Genomic DNA, 24,104 nt, shown 5'->3' on the forward strand with positions numbered 1-24,104 from the left:
ATATTTTTTCATTCCTGCAAAAATACTTTTTTCAATTCATCTTTACAGGAAATTGTGTGTTTCCAGACTTTTTTCTTCAGGTTTTTCAATAAATTTTCGATGAAATTTATATCGGGGCTTTGGAATGGAGTGTCCATGACGAGAGAACAATTATATAGAAGCCCAGGTACGCACTCGATAAGCATTATGTTTCGAATCATTATCCTGATAAAATCGCCAGTTTTCAAGAGAAAGTTTCAACACACATTATCGAAAATTTTTCTTTAAAATGTCGAGGTATACATTCTGATCCATTCTCCCTACAATAAAATACAGGGTTCCTCATCCAGTAGTTGCATTCGAGCCCCTGACCAATACTGATCCACCACCATGCTTCACAGTTGCTTACAAATTTTTTTGTGCGAAATTTCTCCTTCGGTTTTCTCCAGACGCAAGGCTTGCCATCGGGTCCAAAAATGACGAATTTGCTCTCACCAGTAAATAAGACATTTTTCCAATAAGAAAAATCCTTGTTTTCATGTTCCTTGCGAATTTAAGTCCTAATTTAAATCTTAGTCTGATTTCGCTTTCTTATGAAAAGCGTTTACCTGATTTTTCCCTATTGAGATCTTCCTTATGGTGCACATTTTTATATTGTTCATGGGCTAATTTTTTTTCTTAATTCCTTTTTAGCAATAATAGATGGGTATGGTGCACTAAGTAATGGATTTGCTTTTACTTTTCTGATTAAATATCGATCATCTGCTTCTTTGAAAATCTTATTATGGGCTGGCTTAGGCATATTTTCTACCTGATTATTGGTTTTAAAGCATTTTATGATGTCATTAAACGTTGAATGACTTCTGTGGACAATCTCTGATATTTCTGGCACTCACTTTCCATTTTCAGCATGCTTAATAACCAATTTTTTTAACTCAATACTCGTTTGGCCTCTTTGCCCTGATATTTTAATTAAATTATTATTTAATTCCACAATAAATGAAAATAACACAATTGGAAAGTTCCCCTGAAGAATTAGAACATTAATCGTAAAAGTGGAAGTAATTTTTACCCAATAAGTTGCAATTATTTTGTGCTTAATTGTGAGATGTCCGCGTTTGGCTTACGGACTCTTTTTCACAAACTATAATTTTATGACTAAATTTTTAATTATAATTTATGAATTAGCACTATTTGACTTTGTTTTCAGTTGTACAATACATTCACTGTCAAAAAAATCTTTTATTTTTTTTTCTAATTCATTTTAGCTAAAATATTTTGACAGAGCAAGTTTTTTTCCTGCGGTGTCCGAGTTTGGCTTGTAGAGACTGTATGCAGGGAAAAAACAAGCTATGAACCACTGGCCAAATTTTAAATCTTTTAATTTGGATATAAAACCCTACGGTAAACTTCACACACGCTATGCAAGACAAATTCGGAGACTTCCCATAGAGGGATTTGAAAACAAAATTTGATAGAAATCTGTAGTTTTGGTGTAATATCTAGATACCTAAATTAAACCATCTAATTTTTGCGTTTAGGATTATCGTGGTTATGGAAGAAATTTTTTACTTTCTCATATATGGAGTATACAAAAAGAAAGTATTGTAACCTTCACAAAATTTGAAATCTAGATTTTGATGAATCTCCATATTTTAGGCCTCTCTGAGCTCGAAAAACACGTGTGTGTCTGTGGATAAAGATATTATCTCTTCTTTTCCGGGGAAAAAATTGTGGAATTTGAGTGAGGCTACGTACGTCACGATCGCATCAAACACAACACAAAATCACATCGAATTAAACGTATGGAATTTGACACGTACCTCTTACACAAAGTTTGTAGTGTTCTTTCAAATCTTGAACAAAATCTATGTAAGAAAATAGTTTTTTAACTATCCAAGGACAAGTAAACAGAGTAATTACAAAACAAAAAGCAAGATGTATAAAATTTGGTGCACAGATTTATTATCTAAAGACTAGTAATCAAATTTGTCAAGGGGTTGACCGTCTGTACTTTCACATGCATTGAAACGCAATAACTCAAAATTGCAACGTATTATAGTCTGTGTATTTTCTGTAGACGGTTCAAGGTCATATTTTCTACCGCGTTACTGGTACCAGACAACCAATAACGAGGTAGAAAATGTGACCTTGAACCGCCTACTGAAAATACACAGACTATAAATAAATGAATTCTAATACGTGTTCTTTTATTTATTATTATTTTTTTTTAATAAAAATACCAATTTTGTTGTTCTATAACTAACTTTGATTTCAGTTGTGGGAAAATAACTATGACGTTAGGTTACAGCAAAATGCATAGTCGTTATATAACTTTTCTACGAAGTCTAAAACTCTCATTTATAGGATTCTGAAAATAATTATCTGTGAACTCGTGACGTAAGTAGCCTCACTCAAATTCCATAATTTTTACCCCGGAAAAGGGGAGATAATATCTTTATTAGAAACGGCTTTTACATCTTTATTAGTAAACGAGAAACGTTATGAGGAAATTCATTCTTATCTCGAGGTCGGATGTTTTGATACTACGATACTTTATATACACATTTTACATACGGAAAAATAAAAAAAATACTGTTTGACAACGGATTCTAAAACCCTCCATGCTTTTGCGCATGCGTTCGGATGGGTATAATTCGTCAGAATAGGAGTGAGAGGAAAGATGAAAGGAGGGGATATTTACATTTAACAATAAAATAAACTCAAATTACTCGCAGACTGAATTAAAATAATACGGTCAGAAATGATACGATACTCACATACACGTGAAAAAATAATTGAACAAAAAAAGTATCTAATAGGGCAAAAATCAAGGTCAAAGAATGACGAAGAATTCCGGAAATGCGCTCATCCTTCCGCGTCTCCCCTTAATGAGATAGAAGCGTCGAAAAGTAGTTCGTCTCAGAATACTGAAACGAACAGTAAGATGCAATTTTGAACGATTCTGTTATATGATTGATTGAACTAAAAGACAAAAATTGTTCCGATAGAAATTTAAAAATATTGATAAAAACATAAATATGTTTTTGTAATTGTATCAAAGACCACGATTCGTTTTATATGAATTTTAAAGCATTTAGAAAACAATAACATAGGAAGAAAAAAAAGCAATGATATCGAAATAAAACTCCACCCTAGTTATGAATGTTTATTGAATATTACACAAACAACGTCGATAATGGCACAAAATAATGCGTATGTAGAACAATACAAGCAAAACCCGTCATTAATAACACATAACAAAGACACCGGAAATGAGATGATCAAAGTCTTTGTACTCCAAAACTCTTGTGAATTCACATAGCTCTTTCTTCATTGCCTGTATTTTAATTTTACACAAATGCAAATATTATTGTTATATAAGATTCTGCGGCATGATCTGTAAAATGCAGGGTACAGATATTAATATTTAACAATTGTAAATAATGGGTACAGAGAGTTAGTTACATTTCAAACAGAAAGAAGGTTTTGCTCAACTCATTTATGTAAATAAGAAAGGAACTGGAGGCTGACATTTAAGGATGGAAATAGTTTATAAAAAAGAAATCTTATGAAAAAATTTGGATACTTTCAAATTGGCTATTTATTTAACATGAATAAAAGAAATAATCTTACAAAACAGTAGCAAGCAAATTCTTATACACAAATTATGCATAAATGCTAATAGTACAGTTTTTATATAATCTGGAAACATAATATATTTTAATAAGTGTTCAGGTACTATTTTAAAAATAAAATTTTTTTATAAATACTCTGTCCTAAAAGGAAGAGATCAAATAAATAATTTAATATTCAAAACATACTGCACAACTGCCCAAGGCCTAAGCAGTAACATACAGTAAATATGTAGCATCAATGTTACACTCTTTACATATCAATAGCAAACATAAAAACACATTCACAAGACTTTTTATCTTTAGTCAGCAGTGCCTGGCATTCTGATTTATTAAGCCACGATTGTAATCCCTTTTTTAAAAAAAAATCGTTTTTCAATATAATTTCATCAGTTAAAATTTGTGAAACTGGCGATTTCATTATACACATATATAAAACTATTTAATTACTGACTAATAATTAAAATTACAATAAAGGGAGAAATTATTATTTCATCAATCTGAAACTAATAGCAAATGCTTTATTATTCGAAACCATTTAAAAAAATTAGCAATTGCTTGCTAAAAGCAGAAAATTTTTTAAAAATACTAAGATTTAAGAAAATTATATTTGCATTAGAGTACTTATAATTTCATTCAAATATCAATTCAAACCAATGTATATATAAAAACAATTATTCTTCATAATGTATCGAAATATTTGATAACAATTCTGACAATGATGCACATATACTTGGTGAAATCTTCAGAATTAGTACTTTACATTCAACATTCTTCAATACTCACAAAATTTCTTTCAACAAGTGTCACAGAGCAAAATAATGCATGTTTCCTTCTACAGATTAAAAATAACAATGGTGTTAAATCATCGTTTTTCAAAATTATATTGATCTTTTTATAAATAAACTTTAATCAATCTCCTAAGTGAGTAAATAAGCAAAAAAGACAACAGTGAATTTTTTTATATATATTTATTAAAAGGTGCTGAACAATTACCAAAATTTTTTTAATATATATTAATTAGGAGCAATTTTTGATAATAATTAAATAAGGACATTCCTCATTATTTTTTTCTCTTTGATCAGTTTAACTTTTAAGGTAGTATATTGAAAATAACATGGAAAAAAAATAGTCAAATTAGCAAATTCTATAATTAAAAAAACATTAATCAATATTTAATCAAATACTTACAGTTAATAAAAACAAATAGGGAAATTAATGATATGCATGCCATAAGCAAGTGACATAAATGAGTAATAAAAGAATGAAAAATAGTTTTTTGATTTCTAAATTATAAAACATGATATGTCATTTGATGCTTGGTTATTTTTAATGGTTAGATAAGATGGATATACAGATGGAGAAAATATAATTTCAGAAGGAACGTGTTAATTCAGAATGCATATAAAGAAATAAAAAGAATACAAAATAAATGTTTCAAATAAAAAAAAAGTAAAAAATTGAAATTAAATAATTTAATAATATAATTTACTTTTTCTACAGAATAGAGAAAATAAGAAATAGAAAAAGAGCAAGTATTCAAAACAAAGTTGAATATAAAAGGTCTTAAGAAAATAAAACCATTTATTTACATATTGAATATAATGTAACAATTTCTCCCTTACAAATTTCTTTTTTCTTGTTCCAATAAGAGAATGCCCAAATTTCAAATGAGGTCCAATTACTTTTTAATTTGAATCAATTTGTATCTTGCATTTTAGTTCCTGATCTGCAGTTCACATTATAACATTTATTTCAAATAAATTATAATACAGTTTCAAACTGACATATCATTTTATTTAATTAAATTCAAAATTTCCCCAAGATGTTTTAAAAAGATTCTTATTTCCATCTGAATGTAAAAAGAGCATTACTTTTTAGTATGTGATATTTATTTCCGAAATTGAGCATAAAAACGAAATATTAAATTAAATAAGATTAAATGCATAACTCTTGGAACAGTAAGAGGATAATAACCAAATATTGAATAAATCAACATATAAGACATACTGAAATTTTCAATAAAAAAAATGATGTATTAAAATAAAGTCCCATGTATGTAGCAATTACATTTCTTTATCCCTGAGAAAAAGTAAATTAAAAGCAAAATTATACATCCTACTCCATTTTTAATCACATCGTTCCATCAGAAATGGTAAATGATAGTATGACTTTTTAAACAAATTTGACTTTTTAAAATTCAAAACTTTTTCCTGTAAATAAATTTTTTGAAATCAAAACAATGATAAAGTACAATAATGATAACCTTAGAATATAATAAAATAAGATTAAATTTTAAAAAGAAATATTTTTTTTAATAATTATGCAGGGCAATTAGAAGCTAAAGTTCATTTTATTATTCACAAACCAGATTATAAATAATGCTAAAAAATATAATACAACCTTGTTTTGTCACCATTTGATAAATAACATTTTAATAAATCATCCTAGAAAAAAAATAATAGAAAATAAATTGTAAATCAAAACAATAAAATAAGATGTTTTTTTAAAGGAAAAGTATTTCTGAAATATATTTTTAAAAAAGCTTCAGATGTATGCTTTTGTTTTACTAATCACAAAACTGTTAATTTGAAATGAATTTTTAACACAACCTTAATTTATCAGCTTTCGATTAAACAATTCTGATCAGTTATTTAAAAAAAATATTAATCACAATTACAAATTCAAACAAATAGATAACAATCAAAGCCCAAAACTAACACCTTAGATAGTAATATATGTAAGAGATATTTTTTTACACACCATGCACTATTAAGGGATGGAAGAAATATGAATGACATCTATTTATAAATCGGTAATTATTATTCAACACACAGGCAAGATATAAGATATAGTTCAAAGAAATATTAAAATACAAGTGTACAACAACAATATATAATTTATCTGTGCAAACAAGATGAGGTAATTTCATGAATCATGAATATATATCTTTTGAAATTTTTTACATAAAAATTATGTACTATATTGTACTGTATTGGCACAAAAATGACTGCATAGATAATTCAGCAATGACCCCTTTTTAAATTTATGTACTGTACAAAAAAAAAAAAAAAAATGTTTAACTGATGTGTTAATTACAATAGCACATAATTTAAAAATATATATATATAAATTTTGAAGCAAAACATGCAAAGATATGTCCCATAAATTAATTTTAAAATGTTTAGATAAAACAATTTTAGAAATGAGGAGGATTGATTTGATTGATAGCTACATAAGAACATTTAGATATTTTTATAATATTTCACGAAATAATGCTATTTATAATTTGTGATTAAGAATAAAATTAGATATTTTGAGATGGAAAGCTACATGTATATTCAGAATACAATAAATTCACATCAAATTAATTAAAAAATATACATTTTTGTTAGATCTTTTTACAGCAAATATAAAAGATTTGTTTTAACAGGAAAAACTTAACAATGTAACTTTAAATAATCACATTACACAGACAAATTTTTATACTTCACATATTTCAGATTCCATTTTAGGTAATGGTTTCAAAATATATTTCAAAGGTTTGCTTATCTTATGCATTTTTTTACCATTGCAATGCAGCAATGGTGAAAAATTCTTATTTTTAGTGATAAGACCTTCCTGTAATAGTTTTAAGTCACTTTTGTTTGTTGGAGTAATGTAATTCTGATCAATATTAGTACACACATCGTCTGGAAACACAGACAGAGAGATATTTGATTCAATGGCATTTGGCACAGTTGACACTGGTAGATCACACACAGAAGACAAAGTCGAAAATGGCACATAACCATTCCTTCCAGCTGTTGGATTTAGCACAACCTCCGGAGGTTTCTCAGAGTTCTGTTCTCCTCCTGAAACTTGTGTATAGGAATGTAATGAATGCAAAGTATTTGCACTTTCACCACCAGGAGAGCTTGGAACAGTTAAATGATTCTCCTGGAAGTTTGAAAGACTGTCCAAATTACTGGACAGATCATCTTCATTTAGCACAGTTTCTCTGTTTGAGATTATCTGCACACACCCACTGCTTGGGGATGACCCAAGTTTTATACCTAAATTATCATCAGCTTGATGATTTATTAATGGTTTATTGATAGAATCTGTTTCCAAGAAGGACAGATCATCTACCTTTTGTTGAGATGGACACAAGATGTCATTTACCCAATCTGGGTTTGCAAATGGAAGGTCAACTGATAGATCTTCGGGGCTTTGTAGTGCTGAACTTCCTGCATCAATAGAACTTTCTGATGCAGACAGACTGTCTGGTCGTTTAATGCTTCGCATGTCACCTACAGTAACATAACCAGGAGTCGGCTTTTCAAGTGAAGAATTTTCTACATTTGTCACAGTTTTTGGAATCTGGTAATTCATTGAATAAGAAGGAAGGAAGTCGGTCTCGATACTTCTCCCAATTTGACCACTTCTGAGATATAAACCAGCTTGAGCTTTAACCAGATTATTAGGAACTGAGTTTTCTATTAGGGCCAATCCAACAATAGGATTCAATTTATCAGTGTCAATGGAAAAACAATTTTGAGGCGAACCAAACCCAAATTTAGAATACCCTAATTCTTTATTTCTGGTGCAGATACCAGGAATATCAACACTGCTTTTAGCTAATCCTACTTTTGAATAAGGTGGAAGTACAGAAAGTTTCTGGTTACCCGGACCTGGAGCTTCGAAAACAGAAGGTTCACTGTTTGCCAGATTACAGCTATAAAAAGCCAAAGGATTTATCTGGCATGGTGTATTCAGAGTCATATTTCCAGAAATTCCAAATTTACTGTAAGCATGATCAACTTTCAAGACCATCCCATTGGCAAAACTATTGTATTTCTCTGCTTTCGACACTGGTAATTTTGCTTGTGCTTCATTAGGTATTTCAGGTGGATCATGAATTTCCATCAAAATAGGCATGGGTGGCTTCTGGTTATTTAGAATTGTCTGATCAGAAGTAAGTGGATCAGGAGAAGCTGGAACCATAAAATCTGATTCAGTTCCAGAATCTGAAGAAAGGTGCATTCGTGTTGTTGTATTTGATGACATGCTGCTGCATCCACTGCTGTCTCCACTTGGCTTCCTACCAAATTTAGTGCACTTCCCATTTTTGAAAATCAACTAAAGAACAAAAATTAGTTCTGTTACAAGACAATAGCATGCACAAGGCGAAACATCAAATTTCAAAAATAAATTAAGAAGCAATTACATGCAGAGCTCATTCAGGATTCCCCAATGATATGAAATAATAGGATTAGATTATATAAAAAAATTAAAAAGAAAATAAGGAGAATATATTTTGGGGGACTAATTTATAATATATTTAGAATAAGTATCTCAAATATAATATAGCTAAAAACTGTCCATTATGGAAAAAAAAAAAAAAAAAAATTCCAAACCAGATTGTAAAAAATCTCAATAAACAATTTCCTAGCATGAAAAAATTAATTAAAAGACATCTGATTTAAAAATATAGTATTGCAAAAAATAGAAAAAAAAATCACTGCACCTATTTGAAGAAAAGCTTGAAATAAGCTTTTATGAAATCTGCATTAAGTTGTGATATATTACATTTAAGTAACTGCAGATGTGTTTAGTTTCAAATTTTTACAGAGAGGAAAAAAAGTATTGGTATTAAAATAGATAAGTTTATTTATTTAAAACATATTTTCTTATTTATTTATTTTGATATTTGAGAAATATCTAGAAAATGTTTTTTTGCTTAACTTAACTTTTTACTTAACTTTTTTACTTAACTTTACTTTTATTAATTACTTAAACTTTTAACTTTTATTAGTATTTTCTTATTAAAAAACTTTCTCAAGTCAGAAGGTTCTCTTTTATCAAAGTACATTAATTGAGTAAATTGCAAAATATTACATTAGTGCCTTAAAAAAATTAAATTGGTACATTATTAAAAGCAGTTTAAAATATCAAAGAATTGTGCAGCAAGAATTGTGTGTGCAAAGAATACAGCATATTTTTTAATTCTATCCACTGTGCATTAACTTTAAAAAAAATGCTGTTAACTTTAGAGTGATTCAACAAAATATTGTTTGTTCAATTTGTAAAATATTATTAAATTATAATATTTTTACAAAATTTTAAAAACACTAATAGATGATATACCGATAATTTGTTTTGTACTTAGAAACTAATAACAAGACTAAAGTTTCTTGAAAATAATATAATTTAATAATTTAATTTTTTTTCCTGATTTTTTTAAAAAAGAAAATTTAAAACATTCTAACAAAGTTTACATTAAAAATTTAATTTAAATAAGGGGAATCCATTGTAACTTAGACAACATAATCTGCAAAGAAATATCATTATATTTATCACATCACATAAAAATGCTTATAAAAAATATTTTTACAAAGCAAACCATAAAGTATGCATATATAGTAAATAATTTGCATAATCAGGCAACTTAACACATAAGCAAAAAATATAAATAAATAAATAAATAAAATAAAAATAAATAGTTTGACAAAACTGTGAAGTTTATAAACAAGCTGCAAAACCAAAGTAACTTGAAAAATATGCAAGCAGCACAAAAGCAGAGACTATTTTACCTATTGATAATTTTTATGCAGTGTTTAAAATAATTTTTTAAAAGTTATACTTTATCTTTTACACAATATTAGCACTTTTGAACATGAGGGCTTCACTCAAATTTGACTGTGATTAGATGGCAAAAATAATATGAAAAATATAAACATTTTAATATCCATAAAAAAAAGTTATTAAAATTGTAAGAATAGTTTAAGGCATTATGTTTTTATATACATCTTTAAAATTAATTTTAAATTGAAATATTGCAAATTATTTTGTTAGCACAGGTGATAATGTATGTAATACTCGATTCCATTTCAAATATGAAGATGTTTTAATAGCTTTGTATATATTCCTCATCAGGCAAAACAAACAGTAATATGCAATGCAAAATCTTAATGGATCATTATTTGTTTTGAATATAATTAAAAACTGCAGACAAAACAAAAGAAATCTCTGCATAAACATATGTAGTTGTATGAAGTGAAGCAATTTTTGAAGCATATAATAAATGGATTCGAAATTGCCCATTAAATAAACAGACTCATAGATGTTTTTTGCCCTTATTCACTCATGCAAACATTAGCACATATAAAAAAATAACAAAACAAAGAAGAAACAATCAAGCATTTTATAGCACCTTTACCACAAAAAAAGTGGAGGAAAAATAGAAAGAGAAAAGAAGAATGAAAAATGGTTATGAAAACTGAATGTGTGCATATATAACATTTTCTTTCCATTGTGACGCAGCAGATAGCACCTTTCTTTTGTTTCCGATAATTACCTCATCAGTTGATGCATTACTGAACTGAGAACTTCCAGATCCATGCCTGTTTTTATTATCAGTTTCATTAATCACATATGACTGGTGATCTATTTTGCCATTATGAATACTTTGAACAAGACCCTTTTTGAAACTTTCATAATTATTCAGAGGATTCTAGAAAAGAATATGAGAATATATAGTGCAAAGAAAGAAATGGGTTAAATTAATTATTGAAAATTAGAATTTTAAAAGATAATTGATTTCAGTGACATTAGTTTCCATTGTTAAATTATTTGTAACTTAAAAATTTGAAAGCTATTAACTATACATTTAATATTTTCTATACTTGACTAAAATTGTTTTAAATATGCAAAAGAGATTTAAAATGACAAATTAATGAAGTGATATATATAAAAATTAATATGTTAACATGAAACCTGCAGCAAAATGCACGAGTTTATTTTAGCCATGTATTCTTATTATAATTAAAAAAAAAGAAAAAAGAAAAGAAATATTTAGAAATTAAATGAAAGCAAATTAATGATATTATTTTTTTTTTTTTTGTGCAGGTAAAAGATTAAGCAATCCCAAAATCTTTCTGAAGCGTGAACTTGGATATGTAAATACATTTACCTAAAATTGCTTCATATTGACAGTTATTTTGTATTTAAAATAAAATAGTGAATTTAAAACAATAGTATCCTTTTCATATGCACATGTTACACTTAATAGTACAGTTTTTTTTTTAAATCATAAATCCAGTTCCTATTTTATACAAAATTTAAAAATAGAAAATAAACAAAACTTACAGTCTCTGGTCCTTCTAATTCTTTAGGTAATCTAACTGCTATATTTTTCACTTGATGAATCTTTTCACTCATCCTACAAATAATAGATACAATTAATATGATGTTCAAATAAGAAAACAAACTTAAATTAAATTATTTTCTTACAATGAATTTTAGTGTTTTATCTATACATAAATAAACAAATGTTATTTTTTTAAAAATCTCAGGGGAATGAAAATTTTATATTTAGTGAAAGGACCTGCAAATGGATCAGCTAATAAATGCATAATTTAATAGCTGTTATTTACTGGTATGGTATTTCTAGTAATTGTATTTTATATTCACTATCTCATTTTGCAATGAAAAATATTATAATCAATAAAATTATAATTATTTCTATGTTATATGAAATAAAAGGTTAAATTTGAAAATAATCAGGAAAAAAATTGCAAAAATATTTTTGATCATAATAAAATTAATCATCAGAAAGTAATTTTTAATTACCATTTAATTAATTTATAGATGACCAGCAAGAAGATTGCTAATGCAAGAGTTCCACCAATAGCTACTCCTATTATCATAGCCAATCCTAAATGAAATATAAATAAAAATGATTAAACTAATAGAGAAGGTAAATGCTTTTAAAACAACAATATAAAATTTCTGAATCTATCTATAAAATAACTTTATTAATACCTTTCATCTTAAAAAAATCAAATAACTCCAATTGAAATATTATGAGCCTTTGATATATTATTTCATTTTATTAATTGAGAAGCATAACAAAACTAAAAAGGAAGCATTTTAAATCAAGAATAATGTTTAATTATTCATATATTTTTCTTTAAATGGTGTATCTGTAAAATTATTTTTAATTTCCTTTAAAAATTATTTTATATTAAGATGAATTTCAATTATAATTGAAAAAGACATTTCTACAAATAATTACTTCATTATGTAAATAATTGAAAATCTTCACATACTATGCTAAAATCGAAAATTTTTGGTACAAAGAAACTTTAAAAAAAGATATTTTTACTTTAAAATTTAGAAAAGCAATTTTTCTATAACAATAATAATACATTATAAGTTATTTAAGGTAAAATAAAAATAACAAAATCTAAAAATGCTTAATATTTATATAAAAAGATACAAATATCTTGATATTATATCCTGGATGTATTTTGATCTTTCAACTATTTTTCATCATATAAAGAAAAAGAAATAACACTACAAAGCAGGACAACTTTTAAAAAAAAATAAAGCAAATAATTAACATAATGAAGTAATTATTTGTATAAATATCTCCTCTAATGAGCTAAACAAAAATCCCATACTAGATAGATGCCTCTTGGGGAAGTGTCATTCACTTTCAGAGAAATGTCTCCTAAAAGAGTATCACACACAATGAAAAAATCAGCTAGAATTCTTAAAAACTAACTCGATGTCATATTTGATGTCACAAGAGGTGTGGAAATCTTGCCTTGTCACTATTGGCTAGATCCAAATCAGGCAATCTTTGAAGGCAAGGGAGATATCTATTTTTCACTCAGATGATCACTTTAAAGGATGTTTATGAGAACTGTGACAGGAAGTAATAAGAAGTAGATAAGAAGTTCTAAAATAAAGGCAAGAGTGGGTGAAGGCCTCTTTTAGGAAATTCCTGTCAAGAATGAAGGTCATGGAAACTACCACAAATTTCTATTATGTGAATTGCATGCCAGTTTTCAACTATCTAACAATCTCATATATATTTAAAAAGCTAAGTATTTTGCATGTTTGTATTTTATAATTTTGTAACCAATACAAGCATCAACAAATGATCTAAAACATATGCTTATTACATAAAATAGAATAAAAATTGTAATAAAAGAAAGGCGTAACTCATTACATTTAACACTAATTAATATACAAGAATAACTAAGGATTTAAAAAATTATATCAGTGAACGTATAGTGGAAAAAATTTTAATAAACAGTTTTTTGCTATTTTTTTCATATTAAAACATATATCATTTGAGCTAAGAAATTTTAAAGAGTTAATTATCATATTATCCCATTAATGTAAAAATTTATTTTCTATATATAAACATTAAAATTTTTATTTTTTAAAAATTCCTGTGATTTGTCCTTATTACTTTATATTTACTTAACTTCTATGCCAACAGAAATTTAAAATTAGACATTCAAATATTTGTAAAAAACATTCAAATATTTGTAAGCCAAAGACTACATAGACAATATACACATAAACAGACTGCCTCCAGAGTTTGAAAAGGAAACAAACTTTCATGTGAGATCCATTTTGTCTCATTTTTTAAAACTCTTAAGAAGTAAGACTTCTAAGAGTTAGAACTGTTAGTGGAGTTTTATAAAAATTTTGAAACTAATTTATTGAAATGTATATTTTACTTTTCTGCTTTACTTAATCCTTTACATTTGGATATTTTTCTCCGATTTTACTATGGACTTTATTTTAACAGTAAAAAACACATCTACAGAGCTGCAAGGGGTTACAAAATAAATTTTCTATTGAAAAATTAGTTTAATGTAACTACATTTATTACTTCTAGCAATAAAATGCCTTTGTATTTAATGAATTTCCAAATGCAAAGGATTAGCATTTTTCTTATCATGAAATACAAAATTATAAATCAATGTTAAGCTAATCCAATTTTATAAAACAAATGTTATATAGCTAATAAATCAACAAAGATCAGGTCCAGCTTCTTCTGTTGTCAATTGTACCATTATTTTGGAAATAATTTTTTATATTTCTTAGAGTTAATTATCATTCAGTTTTTTAAAACTATTTTTAAATAATACTGAATACAATATTAAAAATTCATTTAAATACCTTGTGACATTAAACATGCTGTTCCTTTTGACAGATTAGAGAAAGGGCCATAGAAAAATGTTCCATTCTTCTCATTCACAGCTCGAATAGAAAACAGATATGGAATTCCTCCATCTAATAAATTTGAGCACTTAAATTCAATGAAAGCTGATGAACTTTCATTCCAAGGGATTGTTTGATTTATGGTTTCATTTCCCATTTCCTGTTGCCACTGAATATCATAATAATTAACAGGACCATTTGGACTGACTGGTGCTGTCCACAACACTTTTAGATGAGTTTCATTAACTGATTCAATACGAGGTGGATCCATTTTACCAGGCACTAGAAAAAAAAATTATATATATATAAAAATTTGAATAATAAAATATAAGGAAAGTAATTGTTTTTTTAACATGCATACAAAATTTGTAGATATATGTCCTTTATTTTTAAAATGATACTTTTAAAAGCATTTATCTGCAGAATCATAAGAAATGCATGAGAACGCTTGAAATAAGAAACATAAAAAAAAGAAAAACCTAAATCTAAAAACTAAGTTATCTTTTTTTCAAATAATTCAAATTTGTAAGATCTCAATGTCCAGATTAAAAAATTTTTTTTAAGAATGCAAATTATTTTTAAAATTTATTGTACTGTCCTGAAAATTTCATAACAAAAAATGCAAAGCATAGAACTACATGCAAAAATTATTATATAAAACAATAACAAAAATAAAGCCTGCTCACATACTGTGAATGAATTATATATATATATATATATATATATATATATAATTATTCAATTAAAGACAGTAAAAGCTTGCTCTTTAATTGAAGTGAAAGAAAATATCCTTAACTTTGCTTATTCCCGTACAAAACAAATGTATTGTTGAAACAAATGTACTGTTTCTGTAGTTTAGTAAATTCTCTTAATGGTTATATTATTCCTAATTTTTCAAAATAGGACACACAATTAAAAGTTTTATTTATTTATTTTAAGAATCTTAAATGTGTTTCTTATAAAAATTTGCAATTATCCCATTAACTCGGACCGATTCTGTGGACTTCTAGTCTCACTGAACTCTGTACTGCTGTATTAGTAGTCCTGATTCCTGAAGTTATAAAATTGTTCCAATAATATTGATGCATTTGCTTTTAAAAATTAATATAATAAAATGGCTGTTTATAAAAATATTAAAATGTTTCTTTTCTTAAATTTTCCAGTATCCCCCCCCTTATATAAATATTGATCCTTATATGCAAGTATGTTCAATTGCCTGATGATTGCATTGTCATTCAAAGTATGCTAATGGAATAATAGTACTCCACATCATTCCATTATTTTTTATGTCAGCCATTTAGAGCACTTCATGTTAACTTCATTTTAACCCCTTGAAAAATGCTTTACTGTAAACATAATGCACTCCCTCCTTCCCTTCCAGAATTCCAGATTTTTACCTCCTCACTTACATTGGTTAAATATTCATTCCAAATGGCAAGATGGAAATAGAGATATAAGAATTAGGATGATGGATATCCAGCTTTCCACTCCATGATATGTGAATTATGATATATTTATACACTGGCAATCCACGTTTGGAAATACATGGTATGGAGTAATTGTAAGCGGCCAGCTTCAAAATTTGTATGAATTCTTTTCAAAATAACAATTAAAGAAATAGAGTAAAAACAAATAGAAAATTTTTAAAAATATTTTATAATGTTAATTAAGATAAAAATTATGGTACAAAAAAGACCTTTCAAATATTTCCCCATATTTTGATGCATATTAATTGATGTAATGCATATGTATATTATTGGCAAAAAATCCATTTGAACTTGCAAATCTTAATATTTTCTCTACAAATTAATAAATATTAAATATAAGAAAATAATAACTATAGTAATAAATAGAATTATATAGCACATATGAATTTTAATGCACTAAAAAAAAACAATGCAATAAAAAAATTTCAACATTACCTCCAATATCTGTTAAAGCAGTCACTGGTATAGACTTGTTTGAACAGTAATAAACATCAACACAAGCTTCAATACTTATATCATAATCAGTATAAGGCTTCAAATCTTCTATAAGAAATTCACAACTTTTACAAGAAGAGCCATTTCTCATAATTTTTTTGAATTCATTATGATATATGAAATAGTGAGTTATTATTCCATTAGGTTCAAGTGGAGGCATCCATTTAACAAGCAATGATGAATTTGTTTTCAAGACGATAGATACATTTTGTGGTGGATCAGATGGACCTAAATAAAATGAGAAATAGTAATTAGTGGTTCAACAAATTATTTTACTAAAATTTCTTTAATCTGAAAATTAAAAAAAAAATACTTAGGTCCTTTCATTGAAAGCAATTTATATGTTCAAGAACAGTTCATCAATATTTAAGAGGAATAGATAATATCACACCTATAAAAAAAGTAAGTTTAAACAATCACCTCCAGATAGAGTGGTCTGAAACATTCCATCTATATCTTCACTGGGTTTATTCTCTTTGTTAAATGCTCGTAATTTAACACTGTAGTTAGAAAATGGATGTAAATTCTTCAGAGTATAACTTTGAACATCAGGTTCTGCTACAGCATCTAAAAGTAAAATAAATAAATAAATAAAATGAATGGTATAAAAAATGGCATTTCTTTCTGATATAATGTATATAATATTTCCATAATAATAATAATTATAATAAATGAATATATTCAATTAAATATGAAAGAAACAATTAAGGTAAAAAGAATGTACATTTTGTTCTACAAAATCTCAAATATATTTATATTAAAAATATAAATTTTATATAATATAAATCTTCAAAAATCTGATAATGTATCTGATAATACATCATAATCAAGAGAAAAAAACATGAGAATTGGCCAATTTTCAGCAATTTCTTGAACCTGGTAGTAACTGAATAGCACACTGTACTATACTATAGTGAGTGTAATTTCTGTAGGTGTTTCAAGGACTCTCGTTTTCCCTACTCTTCATTCTTTCTTATTCTCCATTGCCACGGTTTTGACAAAGCTTGTCAACACAAACTTTAAGTTTTACCTTTCACAAAGCCCCCCCCCCTTTTTTTTATCTATATGCATAACTGAAGCATTAAGTAATGTCTATTCTAAGCAATGAAACTACAAAATTTTTTGAAATTTGTGAAACAATAAATAAGCTTTGTAAAAAGAACATATAAACCTTTACAATAAACTAATTCAAGAAAATAAATTAAAACAGAAACTGTACCTTCACAACCTTTGTTTTCTCTGCAATAAGTAATTACATATCTATCAATAACAGACTTTTGAGCATCGCAATCCAATTTCCATATGACTCGTAATGTAGTTGAAGTCGGTTCAATGTGAGTGATAGGAATTTGTCCCAAAGCTGAAAAAATGCATTTATTACTCAAAAATGCATACCAAAATATCTATACATAAAAACAGATATATTTTTAGTTTTACTTACGAGCTTTACTAGGCACAATACAGGAAGCCCACTGCATACCAGAACGTTGATCTTTATATGATGCTGCTACAGCAAACTGGAAATTTGACATTACATCTGCAACTTCGAGTGCAAAGGTTGGTTCCTTTAAAATTCCTTTAGACCATTGAATCGGCCCATCACAATAACTTGGTTTTCTACCAGCACACCAAAACACAGTATAATTGCCATCACTTGAATCTGTATTTGACCAAGTCAGGTTATAAAATCCAAGTTCATGAGAAATAGCCCTAATATCTCTGGGAGGTGGTGCAACTATAAGATCATAATATAGTATGAATGTAAAAAAAAAATTATAAAATAAAGGCACCACAATGCAATAAAATCAGAACAGTAAAAGTATTTCAGTACTTGCAAAAGAAAACAAAAATATAGTTCGAAATTAATTCATTCATTACAGAAGATATGGGAGAAAAAAAATTATAAAAACAAATGAGGCAAAATATTCTATTTATAAATGTAAAATATGTGTTGATTTTTTATGAAAAAAATTATCATTAAATGATGAAACTCAGTGAATTCTAATCAATGAATTAAAATAACTATAAATGTATCAAACATCGGAATCATTCAAAAAACAACATGGGTGTTTGAAATAAATATTTATTATACTCCTTCAGTATTGCATGCATGAAAAATTGCATATTTTTGGCCATTGTAATTTCTCCTAGAACTATTCATGAATTCTCTTATGTTTATAACAAACATATATGAAAAATTTAAATAAATATTTTAAAGAAGATAACTTACTTTTATTTCTTTTATCAATAAAAATTGTTTCATAACCCTCCGATACACCTTCTTTATTAGCAGAATGAATGTGAAAACTGTACGAGGAATCGTTATGAAGATGTCCTATTCTTACATAAGAAGTATTTGATGTAACATAATCTGTGTATGTTTTACCAGAATGATCATTTTGATTATATTCAATGTAATAATAGAAACCATCACCATTGTAAAATCTTTTGGAAACAGGCTGAAAAGAATTCAATATAATATTAGTATAACAATTTGATAAAAATTAAATTTTTTTTAAAAACAAGTGAAAAAATTATTTGATTTCAATTCCTTTGAAAACATATATGCTTGAACAAATGTTTGTAAAATTATGACTAAGTAAGAAGAAAATAATATATAAGAATAATATAAGAATAAAATAATAATGCAATGCAACGATTATTTTAAATTTAAATAAATTAATGCAAAAGAAATTTGTAACTCACCTTCCAATAAAGTGTCACATTTCTATAGTTTCCAAAATTCTGAATAAGAAATGCTTCAGGATTAACTTCAGGAATAATATGCGGCACTAAAACATAATTATTAAATGTATTAAATTATATAAATGATGTATGATTATATGTATTTTATATGATATAATTTTTTTTTCTATCTCATGTTGATTCAGTAATTTGATTGATTTCATTTAATAATATGTATTTACTTTGCATTGATGCATAAAGTGTATTAGACCTCAACCTAGAAAAATAATTATTAGAAAATATATCTTTATTATAAAGAGAAATTATTTCCTTCAGGTGAAAAACATATTTATTACTAACAATTATCTTAATACAAATAATCTTTATTTATATCTTCATGATGGCTTGAATGCCAAAGAAATTTACTTCAATAAATTTTCCCATTTTGAAAAGGGCTCAAACAGCAAAAGACAAAATATGATAGAAGTTATAAATAATGAAACTACAACTTTAAAATATTTTAATTAAAATCTTAATGACTATTAAAATGTATTGTAAAAGTTGAAAATATCAAAAAAAAAATAATAATAATAATAAATTTATGTAATAAATAAAATATGTTTTCAAATGTCAATTCTGAAACAAATATTTGCACAATGTACTTTTGTACTGATATAATGCAGTAACTTTTTTTTTTTAAATTTTGGTAAATTGTGGTTTTTATATAGTTAAATTATTATACTTTGGTAATCTTTTTTATTTAAAAATGATTAAATTAATAAAAACTGCAACAGTTGAATTGACATTTAATTTTTTTTATGCACATTGTTTTGAAAGAGTTTGCTTTAATTAAATTTTTTACTCCTTAATTTTGATCCAAGTTCAACATTACATGCTCAGAACTTTTCTCCCATGAGAATATTTCAGAAGTGATGTGATCTGTGAAAGTTATTACTGCTTATTTTTATTGCTTACGCCTGAGATAAGGAATGTACATCCCAACATTCCTTTCTTGACACTTAAAAAAATTCTTTAGAAATGGACAGTTGGTTTTGAATTATTTGATATCATCCCTATCATGCAGCTGCATTAAGTTCCTTTAATCTGACAAATAGTCGCCTTTCTGTGTTGTGTCAGCAGAAAACGAACAGGGAAGAAATTCCTTTAAAGGATTACAAATCTTTTACCAAAGCTGATAAAAATTAAAATACATCAATCAGAGTGAAGGATATTGAAGATAAAGAGAAATACACAAATGAGTAGACATAAAATAAAGTACTAGAAGTAAAAAGAAAAACGTGGAAATTTTACAATTAGATTTATTGAGATAGAGTGATAAATGTAATGGAGTATCAAATAATCATTGACCAACTCTCTGCTTTCTAACCTTACTGATGAAGGACTGGTCATCCATCATGGCGCAAACACCCAACCCAATCCCATATTCAAGTGATAAATAGAATCTTTATCACTGAATTGCTCAACAAAACCAACATTTAACATCCTGCAGGGCAGTGAAATCCTGGACTGACCCCCCCCCCCACAATGTGCTCAATAAGTCTAGTGTAGAAAGGAACAGCTCCCCCTTGTCAAGGAAACCCACTAGCATGATTGAAAAGGACACTGACTCTGAGCACATCACAATTAGCTGGCATGTCAAGCTTGCTACTGAAAACTGTCCTCACATTCAAAACCACACCTGAGGAATCTTTCTTGACATCCATTTCTTTGTTACAATGCTTTGGATCTTTGTTACTCCTCAGTCCCTTAATAACGTTCCAGAACTTGATAACATATATCAGATTCTAAGATAACAACCCAATAATGACGATGTTCCTATATATATATAGCACCTACCTCTCTACATACTAGAATCTTTCAACTTTTCTTCAGGAAATTCAATAGATGTGTAAACTTTTATTCCTCTAAAACTTTACTTTTAAATTCAAAACTTTTGAGTGAATTATGAACAAATTGAGATACAATATTCTTTTATCTTGTGACTTGAGAAAATTTTAAATTTCTTTTCTTAATGATTGCAGTTTCATAATATTACAAAATTTTATTTTCATTTACAAGCAGTTGCTAAGTGTAAAGTGTCAGGTTCCACTTACCGAGATGAATAAATATTCAAATTTTAAATTCTCAATTGCTATAATGTAATATAATCATAATGTTGAGTCACAAAGTAAATGAACTGAATGTGATCAGTTAGTGTTCTGTATATTGAAATACTTGAATCTGCAAATCATAAAACTTTTTAATGCTTTTACATAATATTGTGTCGATTAACTAACACCAAATGAATGAATTACATGTAAAAAAATTCTTCAAATACAGATTTTTTTCCTTACCATCTGGATAAGTTTTTATCATAATAGATGTAAATGGACTCCACATATCTTCATTAGAAGTATAATTTGATCTACATCGCACAGATACATTGTACTTAAAGTGAGGAAGCAAATTCTCAAATGTGAAATTGAATTTTTCTATTCCAACATCAACAATCTAAAACAAAATTATATTGTAATTATATTTTAAATTGATAGCAATACAGTACATTAAATGATATGCAACAATATTTTATACAAAGAATAAGAAATCCTCAGTATATAAATGACATGAAAAGAAAGTTTTCCCCCAAATCATCTGGATGTTTTTACTATATAAAATACAATTACTATAATGTGAAAAATACATAAAATACAAAGAAATAATATGTTTAACAATTATAAAGAAATTTAAAGACATAATTTCAAATTTAAACTTTTAAGAATTCATTTGAATTCAAAATCTGAACACACAGAAACAAAGTTGAAAAATTAAATTTGATCAAATAAAAATTCATTATGAATAAAAAAATCTCAAAAATCATTACATAATTCTTTTTTTTTTTTCTATATGTGATTTGTTGATTTTGTTATTTAATTAAACAGAAATTGTTTTTCAAAGGAATTTAATAAATAACACATGACAATTTAAAATAAAGAAATATAATAAAAATGACAAAAGTATACTTATATACCAATTTGTTCACAAAAATTATAAAGTGTTAATCAATTCTTAACAGCAAACAACTGAATTTTGAGATACCGGATGCAAAAATTATGATGACAAGTCCTTTGTTAAATATTAATATTTACAAATTCCAATAAAATCATGCATAAAATATGATACAATGAAATGTAATCAATCAATAAGTTAAGGGACAGCATTTTCTTGCCACGTAAAAAGGGAATTGGCTGCATACTAGTCATTCATTTCAAATAAAATAATCTGTTAATATGTTTTTTAATTTTAGAGTTTTTTTTAACACTTTTCAGTTTGTTTAAAATCATTATTAATTTAAAAAAAACATTCATTGAATAAATTAAACTGATTTTTTTTCTTTTAAAGAGCAGAAAACTATTTAATCAGAAATAATTCCATTATAAAATAATGAAAGTTTCTTAAAATTTAGTTAAATTTTGTAACTGTATTTTAAAATTTATGATCAATTATTAAAGAAATTTTCCTCATCTGGAATAAAAACTAGAAAAACCTTCCATAGACATTTATTAATAAGCAAAAATTCTAGAAGCATTATGTTATATATATATTGTCATTTCTTCAATTTACTCAGTAAAACTGCAACTCCACTGTTTTACTTAGCTTATACATTTCCTTTTAGAATGAATTGAAGAAATTGTTTATGCACAGCCAAGAAGTTTTGCATAGCATAATGATTTCATTAACATTTTCTTTTATGTTCAAATATAGTTTTATTACAACGTTTTCATCATGCATTCCATGCATGCGAAATTTCCCTCATCTAGATAGCCTGCAAATTAATTAGCCAATAAAAATGGAAAATGGAAAAAAAAAATTTAATTTATGCCCTCAGTGAAATAGTTGTTTCAATAAAAGGGCTCTTACAAATCCTACCAGTAGCCAAAGCTTCATTATGCTCTCAAATGTATTGCTATTACTTTTCAACAACATATTTCAAGAGTATTATGGATCAAGATTGAATAAAAAAATATAAGAAAAAATCATTTGAACAGAGATAAAATTTCATTTTTATTATTCTGTAATATCAAAAACATCTATCAAGAAAAAACTATTCATCTCACCTATTATGGGTGGAGGTGGGAAAGCTAGTTAGGTTTTATATTCTAATATATAATAAACAATGTTTTTATTATTATATTTTTCAATTCCTACCATAACATAAATTTTGATTAAAATAAGAATAAAAATAACTTCAAGACAAGTATGTTTATTTTAAACACTATAAATTTCCAGAATTAAATGCAAAAGTGGAGGGACACAGGTTTTTTTTTTAAATTTTATTTCTCAAATCAAACTAGTTGCATCTTAGTAAAATTCAAATAAAACTAATTTAATATTAAACATCCATAGAAAATTAATAACAATATAAACAATAACAAGAATATTTACAGAAAAAAAAAATCATAAATGTCAAAGGATAAAAATAATCATAAAAGTTAAAGGAGCCATACTTTAAAACAAATTAAAATAATTTTTATGATTAATTAGTTTCAGTATCATTCAGAATAAATATTTCATAATTCATTGTTATGAAACTCTGAGAGCAATGATTCATTTTATGCTTTATTTATTTGTAATAAAGATATCTAAATCTCACATTTGGATTAGTATAGCAACTGCAATTTCAAAGCATTTTCTTATAGACTTTATTACTTAAATAATAAAAGATTAAAAACAAAATAAAATACATCCATAAAACTTATATAATAAAATACAGCAATAAAACTTATATTAAATTATTATTGTGCATAAAGAAAGGAAG

At 26.4% G+C, this 24,104-nt stretch overlaps 1 protein-coding gene across 8 annotated transcripts in view; it reads right to left on the reverse strand.

Annotated features, from left to right (window-relative positions):
* Nucleotides 1–3,128: 3,128 nt before the first annotated feature.
* LOC129963793 (cytokine receptor-like) overlaps nt 3,129–24,104 on the reverse strand; it is a 237,786-nt gene continuing 216,810 nt past the window's right edge. For 7 of the 8 annotated variants that reach the window (XM_056078346.1, XM_056078347.1, XM_056078348.1 and 4 more), the window contains 12 exons: nt 21,643–21,799; nt 19,310–19,395; nt 18,834–19,062; nt 18,045–18,338; nt 17,823–17,963; nt 17,024–17,170; nt 16,544–16,831; nt 14,580–14,903; nt 12,228–12,312; nt 11,745–11,817; nt 10,954–11,109; nt 3,129–8,735 (listed from right to left, as the gene is read on the reverse strand). In XM_056078346.1, coding sequence (XP_055934321.1) covers nt 7,098–8,735; nt 10,954–11,109; nt 11,745–11,817; nt 12,228–12,312; nt 14,580–14,903; nt 16,544–16,831; nt 17,024–17,170; nt 17,823–17,963; nt 18,045–18,338; nt 18,834–19,062; nt 19,310–19,395; nt 21,643–21,799 — 3,618 coding nt within the window. In that variant the 3' untranslated portion in view covers nt 3,129–7,097. The remainder of the gene's footprint in view (nt 8,736–10,953; nt 11,110–11,744; nt 11,818–12,227; nt 12,313–14,579; nt 14,904–16,543; nt 16,832–17,023; nt 17,171–17,822; nt 17,964–18,044; nt 18,339–18,833; nt 19,063–19,309; nt 19,396–21,642; nt 21,800–24,104) is intronic. The other variant, XM_056078354.1, reaches the window with a different exon arrangement.

The sequence above is a fragment of the Argiope bruennichi genome, chromosome 3 (assembly GCF_947563725.1).
Source record: "Argiope bruennichi chromosome 3, qqArgBrue1.1, whole genome shotgun sequence".
In the NCBI taxonomy this organism is placed as follows: domain Eukaryota; kingdom Metazoa; phylum Arthropoda; class Arachnida; order Araneae; family Araneidae; genus Argiope; species Argiope bruennichi.